The sequence below is a fragment of the Lepidochelys olivacea genome, assembly GCF_965140295.1.
Source record: "Lepidochelys olivacea isolate rLepOli2 genome assembly, chromosome: 10".
In the NCBI taxonomy this organism is placed as follows: Eukaryota; Metazoa; Chordata; order Testudines; family Cheloniidae; genus Lepidochelys; species Lepidochelys olivacea.
Genome location: NC_140420.1, coordinates 2,159,777 through 2,175,119, shown reverse-complemented (window position 1 = coordinate 2,175,119; position 15,343 = coordinate 2,159,777). Strand labels below are relative to the sequence as shown.

The following is a 15,343-nucleotide window of genomic DNA, read 5'->3' as shown; positions in this document are numbered from 1 at the left end:
GCCCCCCGTCCCATGCCCCCCACCCCGCGTCACTCCCGCCCCCCGTCACTCCCACCCCATGCCCCCCACCCCGCGTCACTCCCGCCCCCCGTCCCATGCCCCCCACCCCGCGTCACTCCCGCCCCCCGTCCCCCGTCACTCCCGCCCCCCGTCCCATGCCCCCCACCCCGCGTCCCTCCCGCCGCCCGGCAGGCGCTCACATTCGCCCTCGGGCGGGGCCCACAGGTGACTGTCCCCGGCCGAGTCCGGCCCGAGCGCCTCCCCTGCGGGCGGATTGGCTGCCGGCGGGAGCCCCGGGCGGGCGGCTATAAAGGGCGGGCGCGGGCGGCTCCCCGCAGGTGCCAACCGGGGTCTGGCGGCGAGAGGGTCCCAGCGCGCTGCCCCCGGGAGGAGTCGGACGCTGCCCGGACGCCCCGCATGGCCCTGTGCCCGGCGCCCGAGGCCCGGGTGCGCCTGGTGCTCTTCGGGGCGGCGGGCGTGGGCAAGACGGCGCTGATCCGCCGCTTCCTGCAGGACACGTTCGAGGCGCGGCACCGGCGCACGGTGGAGGAGCTGCACCAGTTGGAGCTGGAGGCGGGCTCCGGGCTGCGCCTCCGCCTGGAGATCCTGGACACGAGCGGCAGCTACAGCTTCCCGGCCATGCGGCGCCTCTGCATCGGCCGCGCCGACGCCTTCGCCCTGGTCTACTCGCTGCAGGAGCCCGACTCCTTCGCCGAGGTGCAGCGGCTGCGGGACGAGATCCTGGAGGCCAAGCGGGGCGCGGTGCCCTTCGTGGTGGTGGGGAACAAGAGCGACCTGGCGCCGGGCGAGCCCGACCCGCGCATCGCCGCCGCGCAGCGGGACTGGGGCTGCCCCTGCCTGGAGGCGTCGGCCAAGCAGGGGCGCAACGTGGTCGGCCTCTTCCAGGAGCTGCTGAGCCAGGTCAACCTGCCCGGGCGGCTCAGCCCGGCCCTGCAGCGCCGCCGGCCCCAGACCTTCTCCAAGGAGCCGCCCCGCCGGAGCGGCAAGAGCCACAGCTGCGCGGTCTGCTAGGGCCCGGCGGGGCTGAGAGCGGACCCCGGGGTGCCGCGGCCGGCGGGCCCCAGAGCCGGGCGGGAGGGGGTCCCCCGGCAGCTGGAGGGAGCGGACCGGAGCTGCCTGCAGGGCGCTCCCGCTCCGCCCGCTGAGAGTGACCCGATCGGGATTGTTCCCCGCCTGCCAGCGGGGGGAGGAGCGGGCTCTGCTCCCCATGTACCCCGCCTCCAGGCGCCGGCTAGAAGGGGGGGGTCCCCGCCGGCAGCAGCAGGCTCGGGGTGTTCCTGTGCCCCGCGTGCGCCCACGGGCGGCTCTCCAGGGCTGTGCGCTCCGGGCAGGGGGAACCCCAGCCTGGCCGAGCCGGAGAGTTTCGGAAGCAAGGTGTCGGATCCGAGCAACGAGCCCGGCGACAGTGAGGAGGCTGTGGCTTTCTCTCTCCCTTTTGCTGGGTTCGGAGGGCAAGGGAAGCCTCAAAGGCAGCTCCCTGCCTCCTGTTAGCTTGTCCCGGACCTCTGGGGATGCCGCTCTGGGTCTCCCAATCTCGGCAGCGGTAGGATGAGCGCTCACACCTCCTCTGCCAAAGCCTGCCTTTCTCCATAACCTTCTCGGTCACTGAGGTTACAGGGCTCCTAAAGCCAGAGCTGTAAACGGGCGGGCTCAAAATCCCTTCCCTGCCCCGGCTGCAGCTGCCAGGGGCCTGACCTTGTTCCATGGGGTTTGCTGAGGGCAGCTGAGTTTCTAATATCCGAATAAAGCTGCCCAGCTGCTCCCACTCTTGTCCTGCAGTGAGTCCCACCACCCGCCTCCCTGCATAGGGACAAAGGCACCGCGTCCCCCCTTCCTTGGAGGGGCCTGCTCAGCAGCCCTGTGCTACCAGCTAGGGCGGGGCAGGGCTTCCCGTGTAGCGAAGGAGCTGCTGGGGCTCCTGCGATTTGTTTACACTCACACCTGGTGCTGCAAGCCCGGAGCGGCCGGCCGGGGCTCAAGCCTGGCACAAACTAAGCGCTGCAGCGGGCGGCCCTGGGCGGGAAGCTGCTCCGGCCGCGCGGCCAAAGGACCCCAGGCGATGTGTGACCCTGCGCCGCAGCTCCCCGGGCGCAAGGACGGAACGAAGCCCCCGCGGCCCCTGGCACCTCTTTCTCCAGGGGAGCAGCCAGAGCCGCCTAGAAATGGAGCCAGCTGGGGGGGTGTGTGAAAAGGTGAAGGGGGGCAGGGGGTGTATTGCAGAGCGCGGCCCCCGCCAAAACACGGCTCCAGGAATGACGCTGTCAGGGGACCCAGACATGTGTTAAGCTACTTGTTTCTTTGCGTTCCGTGACCACTCTAGCTGCCTGTAATAAATCACTGTGTGGACAAGTCCCTGTCTCTAAGTGCCTTGGCCCTGACCGCTGTGTCGCCGGCTGCCGTGGGCAGAGCCCTGTCCGCACGGGCCGCGGAGCGCGGTTCTCTAGCTCCCTGCTTCCCGGCCTCTTCGTGCGCAGTAGCCGCTGCTCCCTCCCCTGGGAATGTGGAGCCTGAGCAAGCGAATTTACGGTCACCTCAGTCTTACTGGAAAGAATGTTTGCGGGCTTTAACTTGCACAGCTGAAGACTTAGACTTGCCCCTTTTAATGAATTTACTGGAGTTATTTAAATGTGAATTCAATCCATTTGAATAACATTTGGGTCTTGGGCGCTAACTTGTCAAATAACAAACAGGCAATTAATAGACGTTGCTGCACCATGTCAGACTATTTCATCCTTCAAATGCCTTCAACAGCAGCCAATACCTCATACTTTAAAGAACGGGGGTTGGGGGACTCTGCATGCCAAGTTCCTCTGTGAATAATTTGTTGAAGTCACATCTACTAAGACTCTGCAATAAGGCCAGTTTCACAGGGGCCAGCTCAAAATCCCTTCCCTGCCCAGGCCGCAGCTGTGGCTGTGCGGACAGCTAAACACCCGACTGCAACTTGAGGTGCCTAGAGAAGCGGTTGCTCGCCCTGCAAGATTCCTCCTGTGTTTGTTTCAAAGCCTTACCATAGGCTGTGGGGCGGTGGTAAACAGATGATGATGATCAACAAAAGTACCCAACCTCAATCTACTTGAAGCCAGGGCTGAGCTGTGGAACAGTCAATTTCCAGCAGGCCCTAGGCCACATTAGTTAAATGGCTATTTACCAAGGTAGCATTTCATTAGGGGGTGTTTTTTTTTTTTTATCCACAGTTAGAATCTCCCTTTGAATTGTCCTCACTCTTAGAATTTCCTCCCGTGCAGGGGGCTTTTCGAGGGTCCCTAAGTAGCAAGGTATTGATAAGCTCAGTAGGCAAAGGGAAATAATAAAAGTTAAGAAAACTATTGGCTGAGAGATGTCTGTTCCCCAGTAAGGCCTGAAATGCTGGAGGAGCCTATGACAAAAAAGAGAAACCAAGTCCTGTAGCTCAGGAAAGCTCATGCTCAAATAAATGGGTCAGTCTCTAAGGTGCCCCAAGTCCTCCTCTTCTTTTTGCAAGTCCTCCTAGTGAGGTGTGTGCGCAAGAGTGGCTCACTGAGAGGGCTCCTACTCTGCAGGAAGCACATCCTCAGTGAGCCCACAGCCTGTGACTCGGCTCCTGTAACCCACCAGAAGGAAGCTGAGAAAGTTCAACGGGGGAAGGGAAGGCTGATCTCATAGCTTTGCATGTGGGAGGGGGTGCCTGGGGCTAGAGCTGCACATCGGGGGGGTGGCTGGATCACATGTCGGGGGAGAGCGGCTGGGCCTAGAGCTGCACGTCTGGTGGGGGATGATGGCTGGATCACATGTGGGAGGGGGTGCCTGGGGCTAGAGCTGCACATCGGGGGGGGGGCGTCTGGGGGGCGGTGGCTGGAGCACGGCTGGGGGGCAGGAGAGCTGCTTCCCGCGGGGGCGACGCCGCGGGGCGAGACCCTGCGTCCTGGAAGCGGCTCGCGGCTGTCGGCTCGCGGCGCCCGGGCGCGCCTGTCCCTTTAAACCGGGCGGGAGGGGGCGTTCCCATGGTGCCTAGCGGCGGGCGGCTTGGATTTTAAATCCTAGCAGCCAATGGGGAGCGCGCTGGGGGCTGGTAACGCTCCGGCTGGAGGTTTGAAATTGTTACAGTGTCGGGGCGGCGGCGGCGGCGGCGAGAGCGGGGCCCGGAGCCGGCGGAGCGGGGCGCGGAGCGGGGCGAGGTCGGCGCAGGGCCGGGCCGGGCCGGGCAGCAGCAGCCGCGCGGGGAGCCGGGCAGGGTTCGGGGAGCCGCGGGCAGGGGCAGGATCATGAGCGCGGTGGCCGGGAAGGGGGCGAAGCCGCCGGGCGCGGCGGAGCCCGGGAAGGCGGCCGGGGCCGGGGCGGCGGCCAAGGAGATCCCCAAGGTGCTGGTGGATCCCCGCACCCGCCGGAGCTACATGCGCGGCCGCTTCCTGGGCAAGGGCGGCTTCGCCAAGTGCTACGAGATCACGGAGCTGCAGAGCCAGGAGGTGTTCGCGGGCAAGATCGTGCCCAAGTCGCTGCTGGTGAAGCCGCACCAGAAGGAGAAGATGTCCATGGAGATCTCCATCCACCGCAGCCTGGCGCACCGCCACGTGGTCGGCTTCCAGGGCTTCTTCGAGGACGGCGACTTCGTCTTCGTGGTGCTGGAGCTCTGCCGCCGGAGGGTGAGGGGGCGGCGGGGGGCGCGCTCCGGGGGGCGAGCCCCGACTCCGCCAGCGCGCCGCCGGGTCCGGCCCGCGCCCGGGGCGGAGAGAGACGGCGGCTCTCGGGGCCGCTGCAGGTCCCTGGGCCCCGGCCGCGGCTGGCCCGGATGCCCGCTGTTCCCATGGGCCGGGGCCGAGGGGCTGGGGAAGGGGGCGGGCGGCCGGGGCCGAGGGGCTGGGGAAGGGGGCGGGCGGCCGGGGCCGAGGGGCTGGGGAAGGGGGCGGGCGGGCGGCCGGGGCCGAGGGGCTGGGGAAGGGGGCGGGCGGCCGGGCCGAGGGGCCGGGGCCGGGGCCCGGTTCCACGCGGGATGCGGGCGGCGCCCGGCCGGAACTCTGAACCTGTCTCCGCGTTCCACCCTGTCTGAGCGTTCCAAGCCCTTAAAGGGCCAGTAGCCCTGAGCAGCAAGGCGCGGGGACCCTCCTAAACCTTCCCATGGCACCTCTCCCCTCAGTGGCGCGAGGGCGGGGTGATGCCCGCGGGGGCAGAGTCCCCAGTCCAGGCACCGGGGGAGAAGGGTGAGGGAGGCAGGATGGGTTGGGCCTGCCCCGGGGGCTGGATAAGCGGCTGGGAGGATACCTGGTTTTCAGGAGGGTGGGTTGGGATCTCTCACCTGGGACACAAATGGGATGGAATTTGGGGGGGGGGGAGAACAACTGGCTCTCGGCTGGGGGGTGCTCATGATCCTGCCTCTCTCCTGGCCCCCAGTCCCTGTTGGAGCTGCATAAGCGGAGGAAAGCATTGACAGAGCCCGAAGCTCGGTACTATCTGCGGCAAACAATCCTGGGCTGCCAGTATCTGCACGGCAACCGGGTCATCCACAGGGACCTCAAGCTGGGCAACCTCTTCCTCAACGATGACATGGAGGTGAAAATAGGTATGGACACCTGCAGGGCACTTCCCTATCCACTTGTCTGCGCAGGGGAGAAGCATGTCCAGGAATCTGTCAGCCCAGGGAGCCTTTCTCTTCCTCTCTTGCTGCAAAGAGCCCTTGGGACGTTCTCCCTTGAGCGCTGGCTCGTTTGTAGAAAGGACAGCGGAGAGAGCAGTAGCTTCTGCTGCCACAAAACCACAGGATAGCTTCTTAACTCCCCTGTCAGAATTCTTCCCCCTTTCTGAGCGGGCTACCCTGAAACCAGCCTCTCAGGCCGTTTAAGACTCAGTATTTGGAGGATGTTGCCTATAATTCTGCCAGTTGTGGCTCAGCAGCAAGGTCTGTGATCACTGAATGTCCACAAGGTACCACCTGAGAACTGCTGGTCTTCCTGGTGCATAACCCCGACTGACACCAACATTCTTTCAAGGTGACTTTGGCTTGGCAACCAAAGTAGAATATGATGGTGAGCGTAAGAAGACCCTGTGTGGGACGCCAAACTATATAGCTCCTGAAGTGCTGGGCAAGAAGGGACACAGCTTTGAAGTGGACATTTGGTCCATCGGCTGCATTATGTAAGTTTTTTATGATGCATCTTCAGTTTTTGTTTGTGTGCCCTTAAACTTGGGCCTTCAGCATGTAATGGGCTTAAGGCTGCTGAGATGAGCCAGCTCAGTCAACTAGACCGTGATCGGTTCCTGGTTTCAAGTTACTCTTAGATTGTAAGGAGCCTTTTTCTTAAAGGAGACGCTATGAAACAAAGATGACCAATTCCAAGCCAGGACCTGCTTAAGTGCAGACTAAGGGCCTGTCAATGCACCAATGGCCCTGCTATGGCATTGCAGCTTAGCCACTGTGGTGTTACAGGGCAGATGCTTTCTACATTGGCTGAAGGGTTTTTCCGTCAATGGAGTTAATCCACCTCTCGGAGGAGAGGTGAATTAGCTACATCTGTGGAAGAAGTCTTCCATTGACCTAGCTGTGTCTAAACCACAGCACTGGGGCATGACAGTTTTCACAGCCCTGAGCGACGTAGCTAGGTTGATCAGATTTTTACCCGTAGACCGGGCCTGAGACACTAACTGGCCTGAGACCCAGCTGTGTGCTGTTCTCTAGCTATAATGCTGCTAACATGGTTCAAATCTCTGTCCGGACTGGGTCTTAAATGTTACAGTTTAAATTAATGGTTTGAAAATTAGGCTGCCCTAGTAGGACTACTCCCATAAAGGCAGTAATCAAGGGGTGGAGATGGTAATGATTCTCCGCTTCCTTCATGGCTCGTTTGCTTTGTGACGGGGGCTTGACTCCCTCCAGAAAATTCCTCAGATCAGACTATCACTGCGATTTTTCTGCTTAACTTGACCTGCCAGCTGTTGTGTGCGCACCCGGCCCTATGTGCACCCACTGGCATTTGCAGGCTAACTTCCTGTTATAGGGCAGGTTATTTTGAAGCTTCTCTCTTTAAAGTCCCAAGTGCCACCTACTAGCTGGAACTCCCTCCAGAGGGTGCCAAGTTCTAATCTCCTCCCTTAGGGAGCAGGGAACTGGAAACTGAACTGGCATTTCAGTTACAATTATCTGCTGCCCTTCATCTCCTGGGTGTGTGGTGATTCTCCCCCACTGCAAAAGACACCTCATGGGGGAAATCTTGCAGTCTCCTCCTTGTGACGGGCTTTTATATATCTTAAATATGCAGGTACACTCTCCTGGTAGGGAAGCCACCCTTTGAAACCTCTTGTCTAAAAGAAACATACATCCGAATTAAGAAGAATGAGTATAACATCCCCAAGGTACGGAGCCTGCTGCAGAGGGGAGGGTTCGTCCTCCTGGTCGATCTTTGTCACCTTTGTGAAAGAGCTGATATCCCGTGCAGAAGCCAAATTGCTTCTCTGGTGCCTGCTCATAACCATGGAAATGGCTTCCAGCATCCTGAGTACAGATGAGGAGACACCAAACAAAGATCTACATTTGTGTTAAGCCTTTCTAGGCTTAATGCAGGGAGTGTTAACTTGAAAGGCCAACTCCCAGGGGAAGGGAGGGGGGAGCTAGCCCCCCAAACTGGCACAGAGATGCATTACAATATTCTGTTGGGTGATATCATGGGCACATAAGGGATTCCAACTCCCTTCCTACCATTGGACTCCTTCTCCTTTGTGGCTGGACTCAGAATTTGAACTGGTCTGGGTATCAAACCCATCCCTGCTGCTGCCTGTCAGAACCTTCCGCAATCACCAATTGTACTTGCACTGTAAGCTTTCACCCTGAAATAGCCATCTAGAACTCTAATCCTCCGCAGCTCCTCCAGACTTAAGTCCTGATCTCCCAACCATGCATGACCTCTGCTTGGAGCAGGAAAGCCTCACTAGTTGTGGGGCTGACCTATCCATTGTGCACACCAGTGCTAGGTCGTGCTTATCTCCTGGCCTTCACTCATGAACCCTGCCTATCCCCTCTTTCAGCACATCAACCCCGTAGCTGCTAATCTCATCCAGAAGATGCTGAGATCTGACCCTGCCACCCGCCCTACTATTGACGAACTGTTGAATGATGAGTTCTTCACATCAGGTTACATTCCCACCCGGTTGCCCACCACCTGTCTAACCATCCCGCCTAGGTTTTCAATTGCCCCCAGTGGATTTGACCCGAGTGGACGGAAACCTCTTACCACTCTCAACAAAGGTAAGATGTGGGGAGGGGGCGGGATGTAGGTTTTAACAGTGTCTGGCAATTACAAGAGAGCCCTGGGTTATAGTGGGGAGGGGGAGAAGGCTGCTGTTGAGAGTAAATTACAGATGAAAACCCTGCTTGGCCCTTGAATCATAGAATATCAGGGTTGGAAGGGACCTCAGGAGGTCATCTAGTCCAACCCCCTGTTCAAAGCAGGACCAATCCCCAATTAAATCATCCCAGCCAGGGCTTTGTCAAGCCTGACCTTAAAAACTTCTAAGGAAGGAGATTCTACCACCTCCCTAGGTAACGCATTCCAGTGTTTCACCACCCTCTTAGTGAAAAAGTTTTTCCTAATATCCAACCTAAACCTCCCCCACTGCAACTTGAGACCATTACTCCTTGTCCTGTCCTCTTCTACCACTGAGAATAGTCTAGAACCATCCTCTCTGGAACCACCTCTCAGGTAGTTGAAAGCAGCTATCAAATCCCCCCTCATTCTTCTCTTCTGCAGACTAAACAATCCCAGTTCCCTCAGTCTCTCCTCATAAGTCATGTGTTCCAGACCCCTAATCATTTTTCTTGCCCTTCACTGGACTCTCTCCAATTTATCCACATCCTTTTTGTAGTGTGGGGCCCAAAACTGGACACAGTACTCCAGATGAGGCCTCACCAATGTCGAATAGAGGGGAAAGATCACGTCCCTCGATCTGCTCGCTGTGCCCCTACTTATACATCCCAAAATGCCATTGGCCTTCTTGGCAACAAGGGCACACTGCTGACTCATATCCAGCTTCTCGTCCACTGTCACCCCTAGGTCCTTTTCCGCAGAACTGCTGCCTAGCCATTTGGTCCCTAGTCTGTAGCTGTGCATTGGGTTCTTCCGTCCTAAGTGCAGGGTCCTGCACTTATCCTTATTGTACCTCATCAGATTTCTTTTGGCCCAATCTTCCAATTTGTCTAGGTCCCTCTGTATCCTATCCCTGCCCTCCAGCGTATCTACCACTCCTCCCAGTTTAGTATCATCCGCAAATTTGCTGAGAGTGCAATCCACACCATCCTCCAGATCATTTATGAAGATATTGAACAAAACCGGCCCCAGGACCGACCCTTGGGGCACTCCACTTGATACCGGCTACCAACTAGACATGGAGCCATTGATCACTACCCATTGAGCCCGACAATCTAGCCAACTTTCTACCCACCTTATAGTGCATTCATCCAGCCCGTACTTTAACTTGCTGACAAGAATACTGTGGGAGACCGTGTCAAAAGCTTTGCTAAAGTCAAGAAACAATACATCCACTGCTTTCCCTTCATCCACAGAACCAGTAATCTCATCATAGAAGGCGATTAGATTAGTCAGGCATGACCTTCCCTTGGTGAATCCATGCTGACTGTTCCTGATCACTGTCCTCTCATGTAAGTGCTTCAGGATTGATTCTTTGAGGACCTGCTCCATGATTTTTCCAGGGACTGAGGTGAGGCTGACTGGCCTGTCGTTCCCTGGATCCTCCTTCTTCCCTTTTTTAAAGATTGGCACTACATTAGCCTTTTTCCAGTCATCTGGGACTTCCCCCGTTCGCCACGAGTTTTCAAAGATAATGGCCAATGGCTCTGCAATCACAGCCGCCAATTCCTTTAGCACTTTCGGATGCAACTCGTCCGGCCCCATGGACTTGTGCACGTCCAGCTTTTCTAAATAGTCCCTAACCACCTCTTTCTCCACAGAGGGCTGGCCATCTACTCCCCATGTTGTGATGTCCAGCGCAGCAGTCTGGGAGCTGACCTTGTTAGTGAAGACAGAGGCAAAAAAAGCATGGAGTACATTAGCTTTTTCCACATCCTCTGTCACTAGGTTGCCTCCCTCATTCAGTAAGGGGCCCACGCTTTCCTTGGCTTTCTTCTTGTTTCCAACCCTTCTTGTTACTCTTGACATCTCTTGCTAGCTGCAGCTCCAGGTGCGATTTGGCCCTCCTGATTTCATTCCTACATGCCCGAGCAATATTTTTATACTCTTCCCTGGTCATATGTCCAACCTTCCACTTCTTGTGAGCTTCTTTTTTATGTTTAAGATCCGCTAGGATTTCACCGTTAAGCCAAGCTGGTCGCCTGCCATATTTACTATTCTTTCGACTCATCGGGATGGTTTGTCCCTGTAACCTCAACAGGGATTCCTTGAAATACAGCCAGCTCTCCTGGACTCCTTTCCCCTTCATGTTAGTCCCCCAGGGGATCCTACCCATCCGTTCCCTGAGGGAGTCGAAGTCTGCTTTCCTGAAGTCCAGGGTCCGTATCCTGCTGCTTACCCTTGGTGACATACGGTTATGCCTAGTGAGCTCATGTGGGGATGTTTGTCCTGGAAATCCAGCACTGCCCCTTGCAGGAGCAGTCACTGCTTTTCTGACAGATCCCCCCACAGCATGGAGAGAGGGTTATCTTAAACATACTGCGAATGGAGCATCCTGGTCCCAGGACACGTCAGGCCTCATGTTCCTCGCCCTCCCTGCTTCTCTGTAGTGCTCTGGCTCTGGGCAGGGCCATGCTTGAGTGAGGATGGCAGCTCGCTGCTCTTCTAGCCTCACTGGGGCAGCCACTGCAGAACTGGATCCTCTTCCTCCCATTTGGCAATAACTTGGGAATGCCCGATCCAAGCTCAGGCCTTAGGCCAGTTTAATTTGCCAGGTGTCCTGCTACCACACAGGAGGCTCATGGCCTAAGGGAAGATGGTGTCCCCTGGCAGCACTTAACTCCATTCTCTTCCTTCCTGCCCCTGCCCATTAGAGGGAGTGACTAGTATCCCAAGCAGGGTAAGACCATCTCCCATGAGGCATGGACGCTGACAAGGTCGTCAGCGTTAATTGCAGTAATCCTGCTCTAATGGAGCAGGCGGCTCATCAACAGGATGAGGCTGGCAGAACTTCTGCTCATTGCAGAGATGGGTGTCTCTGCTTCCAGCCCTATGGGCCGAGTCATGCAAACTGCTGCAGCTTGGTGTGAAGGTAAATCTAACTTCTCCTGAAACTCTGCCAGCTTTAGCCTTCATGCTACTAATACAGCTGTCGCCCTGCTCTTCTCCTCCGGCTCAGGCCTGGACAGCCCTGCCTTGGATAAAACCCATGAAAAGGAAGACGAAGCAGCACTGCGGGAGCTGGGAGAGCCTGTCGACTGCCACCTAGCGGACATGTTACAGCAGCTGAGCGTGGCCAACGCAGCAAAACCCTCTGAGAGGGCAGTCGTGAGACAAGGTGAGCCACGGGGACGGGCTGCCACACACCAGGATCCCTGCACAGGATCGGATGTGCTGCTTTTTGACCTCCGAGCCTCCATGTGCTACGAGGTGCTTGGATTAAAAACTTCAAAGCAGAGGGTTGGCGGAGGAGCTCCTTGCCCTGCCCCTGGCTCCCCCTTACACCCAGCAAGTCAGCTGAGGGTTTCACATGTTGCTTTACAAATGCTGTTTAACAAACCCCATTTCTGTTGCAGAGGAGGCTGAAGATCCTGCCTGCATACCCATCTTCTGGGTTAGCAAATGGGTGGACTACTCGGACAAGTACGGATTAGGTAGGGAGCGTCTTGGCATTGTCAGCTGCCGAGTTCACTTCAGCCGCTTTCCCCAGCTTCCCAGGGGAGGGTGAGATCCAAGGGCCCAGGCTGCATATCGTCCATCTGATGTAGCTGGTTCTTTAACTGACTAACAGGGTGTATGTGCAGTGCCTCAGATGTCACCGTCCGTGAGAGCAGCACAAAATACTCAGCTGATCAAAGGAATCATTAACATCCTGCGCCAACCCCTTACAGTCTAAAGAGCATAGGATTTCAGATCCGCATCCGGGCAGGCACTGAACACTGTATGCCCCAGCGAACACATGGCGGGGTGGGGTGCGGGGCCTGGTGTGAAGGTGCTGACCAGTGAGGCCAGCTGAGAGAGCACTGGCATTCTGAGGTGGGCAGTACAATGGAGAGGGAAGCTCACTGTGCATTCATTTGTTACACGACTAACTCTGCAGGGGACGTTTCCCCACATAGTCCTTTGAAAACAGGAGCTCTGGACCAGTGGTTCTCAATCAGGGGTACGCAAAGGTTTTCCAAGGGGTACATCAACTCCTCTAAATATGTAGCCTGTTGTAAAACTAGGCAAATAAAAAGCACTAGCAAAGTCAGGACAAACTAATGTCATACGGCCTTGTTTCTACTATTCTATATGCTAGACACAGACACGCAAGTTACAATATTGATATTCCAATTGATTGATAATTGTATGGTAAAACTGAGTCCACAAGGTTTCCGTAACACGGTGCTGAGACACTTTCCTATTCTTATGTCTGATTTTTGTAAGCAAGTAGTTTTAAAGTGAGATGAAACTTGGGGTACACAAGACCAATCAGACTCCTGAAAGGGGTGCAGTCTGGAAAGGTTGAGAGGCACTGCTCAAGACACTTAGTGGCACCATGGTCAGCCAGAGTGGGAGCCTTCTGCAAAGGCGCTCTTGCAGCTTATAGTATCCCAAGCCTGGAGACCTTCAGTGTTCGGAGATCTAATGCATTCCCTTCTCTAACCAGGCTACCAGCTGTGCGATAACAGCGTTGGGGTTCTCTTCAATGACTCCACCCGTCTCATTATGTACAACGATGGGGACAGCCTACAGTACATTGAGCAAAACAGCACGGAGTCCTACTTCACTGTGAGATCCTACCCCTCTACGTTGACTAAGAAGGTCAGTCACTCTGGAGATGCAAATTTAACAGCAGCTAGGAGCTACTGTCTATTAACTGTGTCCTCCTCCTTTCCCTGTTCCCCGGCCAAACTGGGTCTGAACTGGAAACCTACCTGGGCTGTGAAGGGCTAGCTAAGCAGACCAAGCACAATCCACATATCTAGGGTCTGGCTAAAGAGGCTAAGTCTTTGCTTCCCCCCCAAAAAAGAGCGCTGGCAGCAGTTCAGGTTCAGTTTCCACTTTGTAAAAAAACCCAGTGCGAATGCAGTTTCACCAAAATATTAACAATAGTTCTCTGCAATGCCGAGAACAACCTGGACTAAAAAATAAACCCATGAAGTGAGGCCAGGTAGAACAACCAATCTAGGTTCCTTATCCAAGTACACTGTTCTGGTTTGTTCACATCTTACAATAACCTGGCAATCTTACAATAACCAGTTGGGCCATGCAGCTATGGAAGCAGACACTGCCTTGGAAGTATGATCTTCCCCACACAGCCCAGCTCATCCTGCTAACCCATGTAGCTGTCTCTGTAGATAACACTACTGAAATACTTCCGGAATTACATGAGTGAGCACCTGCTAAAGGCTGGAGCCAACATCACGCCCCGGGAGGGGGATGAGCTGGCACGCCTCCCCTACCTCCGCACCTGGTTCCGGACTCGCAGTGCCATCATCCTGCACCTGAGCAACGGCACTGTGCAGATCAACTTCTTCCAGGTGAGACAGCTGCTCGCGTGGTAGCAGGAGCAAAACCTCCAGTGTCAGCAGCTCACCAACCACTTTGGGGGCCATCGTAACACGCAGAAAGATGGTGCTATAAGATGGTCACAACTTAGGCCAGATTTCAGAGCAGCTGACCCAGGACAGGAAGGCCTCTTAGTCCATTTTCCCAGTACCTGAGCGAGCCAGACTCCCTGGCATTGCTCACTAATCAAGGCTATTGTGCCTTATTAATCCTTAGTGCTGCTGTTTGCCCTGTAGCCTGTGCAGATCTGGCTGGCCATGTGGTGCTGGCTACCTTTGTTGTCACTTGCTGAAATCCTTTTAAAAGAACGAAATGCAGTCGGTGCTTTCCTGGTCCTGCTTCTCCACGGCAGCAGAGACAGGCGAGGTGATTCCAGCTGGGGTGCATGTGGGATGCTCACCTAGGATAGTCTGAGGACCCCTGTGGCTAGCTGTGAACCAGTGGGCTCAGCCTGCCAAGGGACCTCTCAAGCTCTATGCATTCTCTCTGCAGGACCACACTAAAATCATCCTATGCCCCTTGATGGCGGCAGTCACGTACATCGATGAGAAACGGGACTTCCGCACGTACAAGCTGAGCCTGATAGAGGAGCATGGCTGCTGCAAGGAGTTGGCCAGCCGGCTACGCTACGCCCGCACCATGGTGGAGAAGCTGCTCAGCTCCAAGTCTGGCTCTGCCCGTGTGAAGCCCTCTGCTTAGAACCCGGCTGTAATGGACTCAGTGTCTGTGCCAAACTGTTACAGCCTCGGACGGAGGGGCCTCTGCAACACCCTCCTGTCAAACTGTTACCTCCCACCAGCTGGGCCACCTCTCTGCTGCCACGTGCTGTCAGCTGCATGGGGGCCACAGAAGGGGCCACTGCTGAGGAACTGGTGCATCTTTATGCCATGGCCAGACTGGCCCCTCAGCACCCTTTAGGAAGTTGATTTTATTGAATATCTAGTTTTTCTAACTGTCAAATCCCCTCCCCCAGCCCCTGAGTTGTTTCCACAGCCTTGACACAGCCTCCTGTGGAGATCAGAGCATGGGCGGGGCAGCGTTCTGTAAGTTATTTGTATGTTTGTGATGCTCTGGGGCTCCCTTCCTCCTCCTGTAGTGCCTGTAATATATTTAATGTGCTCACATGCTGAGTCTGAGCAATCAGCCTTTTAATATTGAAACTAATCTGCACCAAATTAAACTCTTGTATATTACATAACTTGATTAAAGATTGGTCTCTGCAGTCCCCTCCCTCCCGGCATCTCTCTGGGTCCCACCTAGTCTGCAGGGGCCCCACTCTGGGTGAAGGGCTTTGCCTGGCCCATAGTGGAGACCCTCTTAAGTACGAGGCAGAAGGAAGTCTTCCCACTCTGCTGTGTTCCCTCTCTAACATGAGAGGTAGGGCGGACTCGCCTGCACATGGTCTGTTCATGCTGCCCCTAAGGAATCCCCTGTTCTTCCAGCTGGCTGCTGTATAATTCTGTGATGTGCTCTCCCTACAGCTCCTGGAGCCTTCTAGCCTGCAGTGCCCAGCCAGCCTGCACGCACGCCTGCCTGCTCAGAGCAAAGCTATTAAAGGGCTGTCTGCCTTCCTTCCCCCTTCAGGGGGACTACCCCTGCATGCTGCAGCAGTTCTGGGGGGTTAATACAAGCACCCTGCAGTATGTGAAAGTAGGACC

At 56.3% G+C, this 15,343-nt stretch overlaps 2 protein-coding genes across 2 annotated transcripts; both read left to right on the top strand.

Annotated features, from left to right (window-relative positions):
- The first annotated feature begins 348 nt into the window (after window positions 1-348).
- Window positions 349-2,370, top strand: LOC311527856 (ras-related protein Rap-2c-like). The gene has a single exon (XM_084642239.1). The coding sequence runs from the start codon at window positions 418-420 to the stop codon at window positions 1,030-1,032; it is 615 nt and encodes a 204-aa protein (XP_084498365.1). The 5' UTR covers window positions 349-417; the 3' UTR covers window positions 1,033-2,370.
- A 1,753-nt stretch (window positions 2,371-4,123) lies between these two features.
- On the top strand, window positions 4,124-14,883 carry PLK1 (polo like kinase 1). The gene is made up of 10 exons (XM_084641789.1): window positions 4,124-4,643; window positions 5,389-5,557; window positions 5,985-6,129; window positions 7,251-7,344; window positions 8,014-8,233; window positions 11,311-11,469; window positions 11,708-11,785; window positions 12,784-12,938; window positions 13,475-13,657; window positions 14,178-14,883. Exons 1-10 carry the CDS (start codon window positions 4,266-4,268, stop codon window positions 14,382-14,384), a joined length of 1,788 nt encoding a protein of 595 aa, XP_084497915.1. The 5' UTR covers window positions 4,124-4,265; the 3' UTR covers window positions 14,385-14,883.
- The last annotated feature ends 460 nt before the right edge of the window (window positions 14,884-15,343 follow it).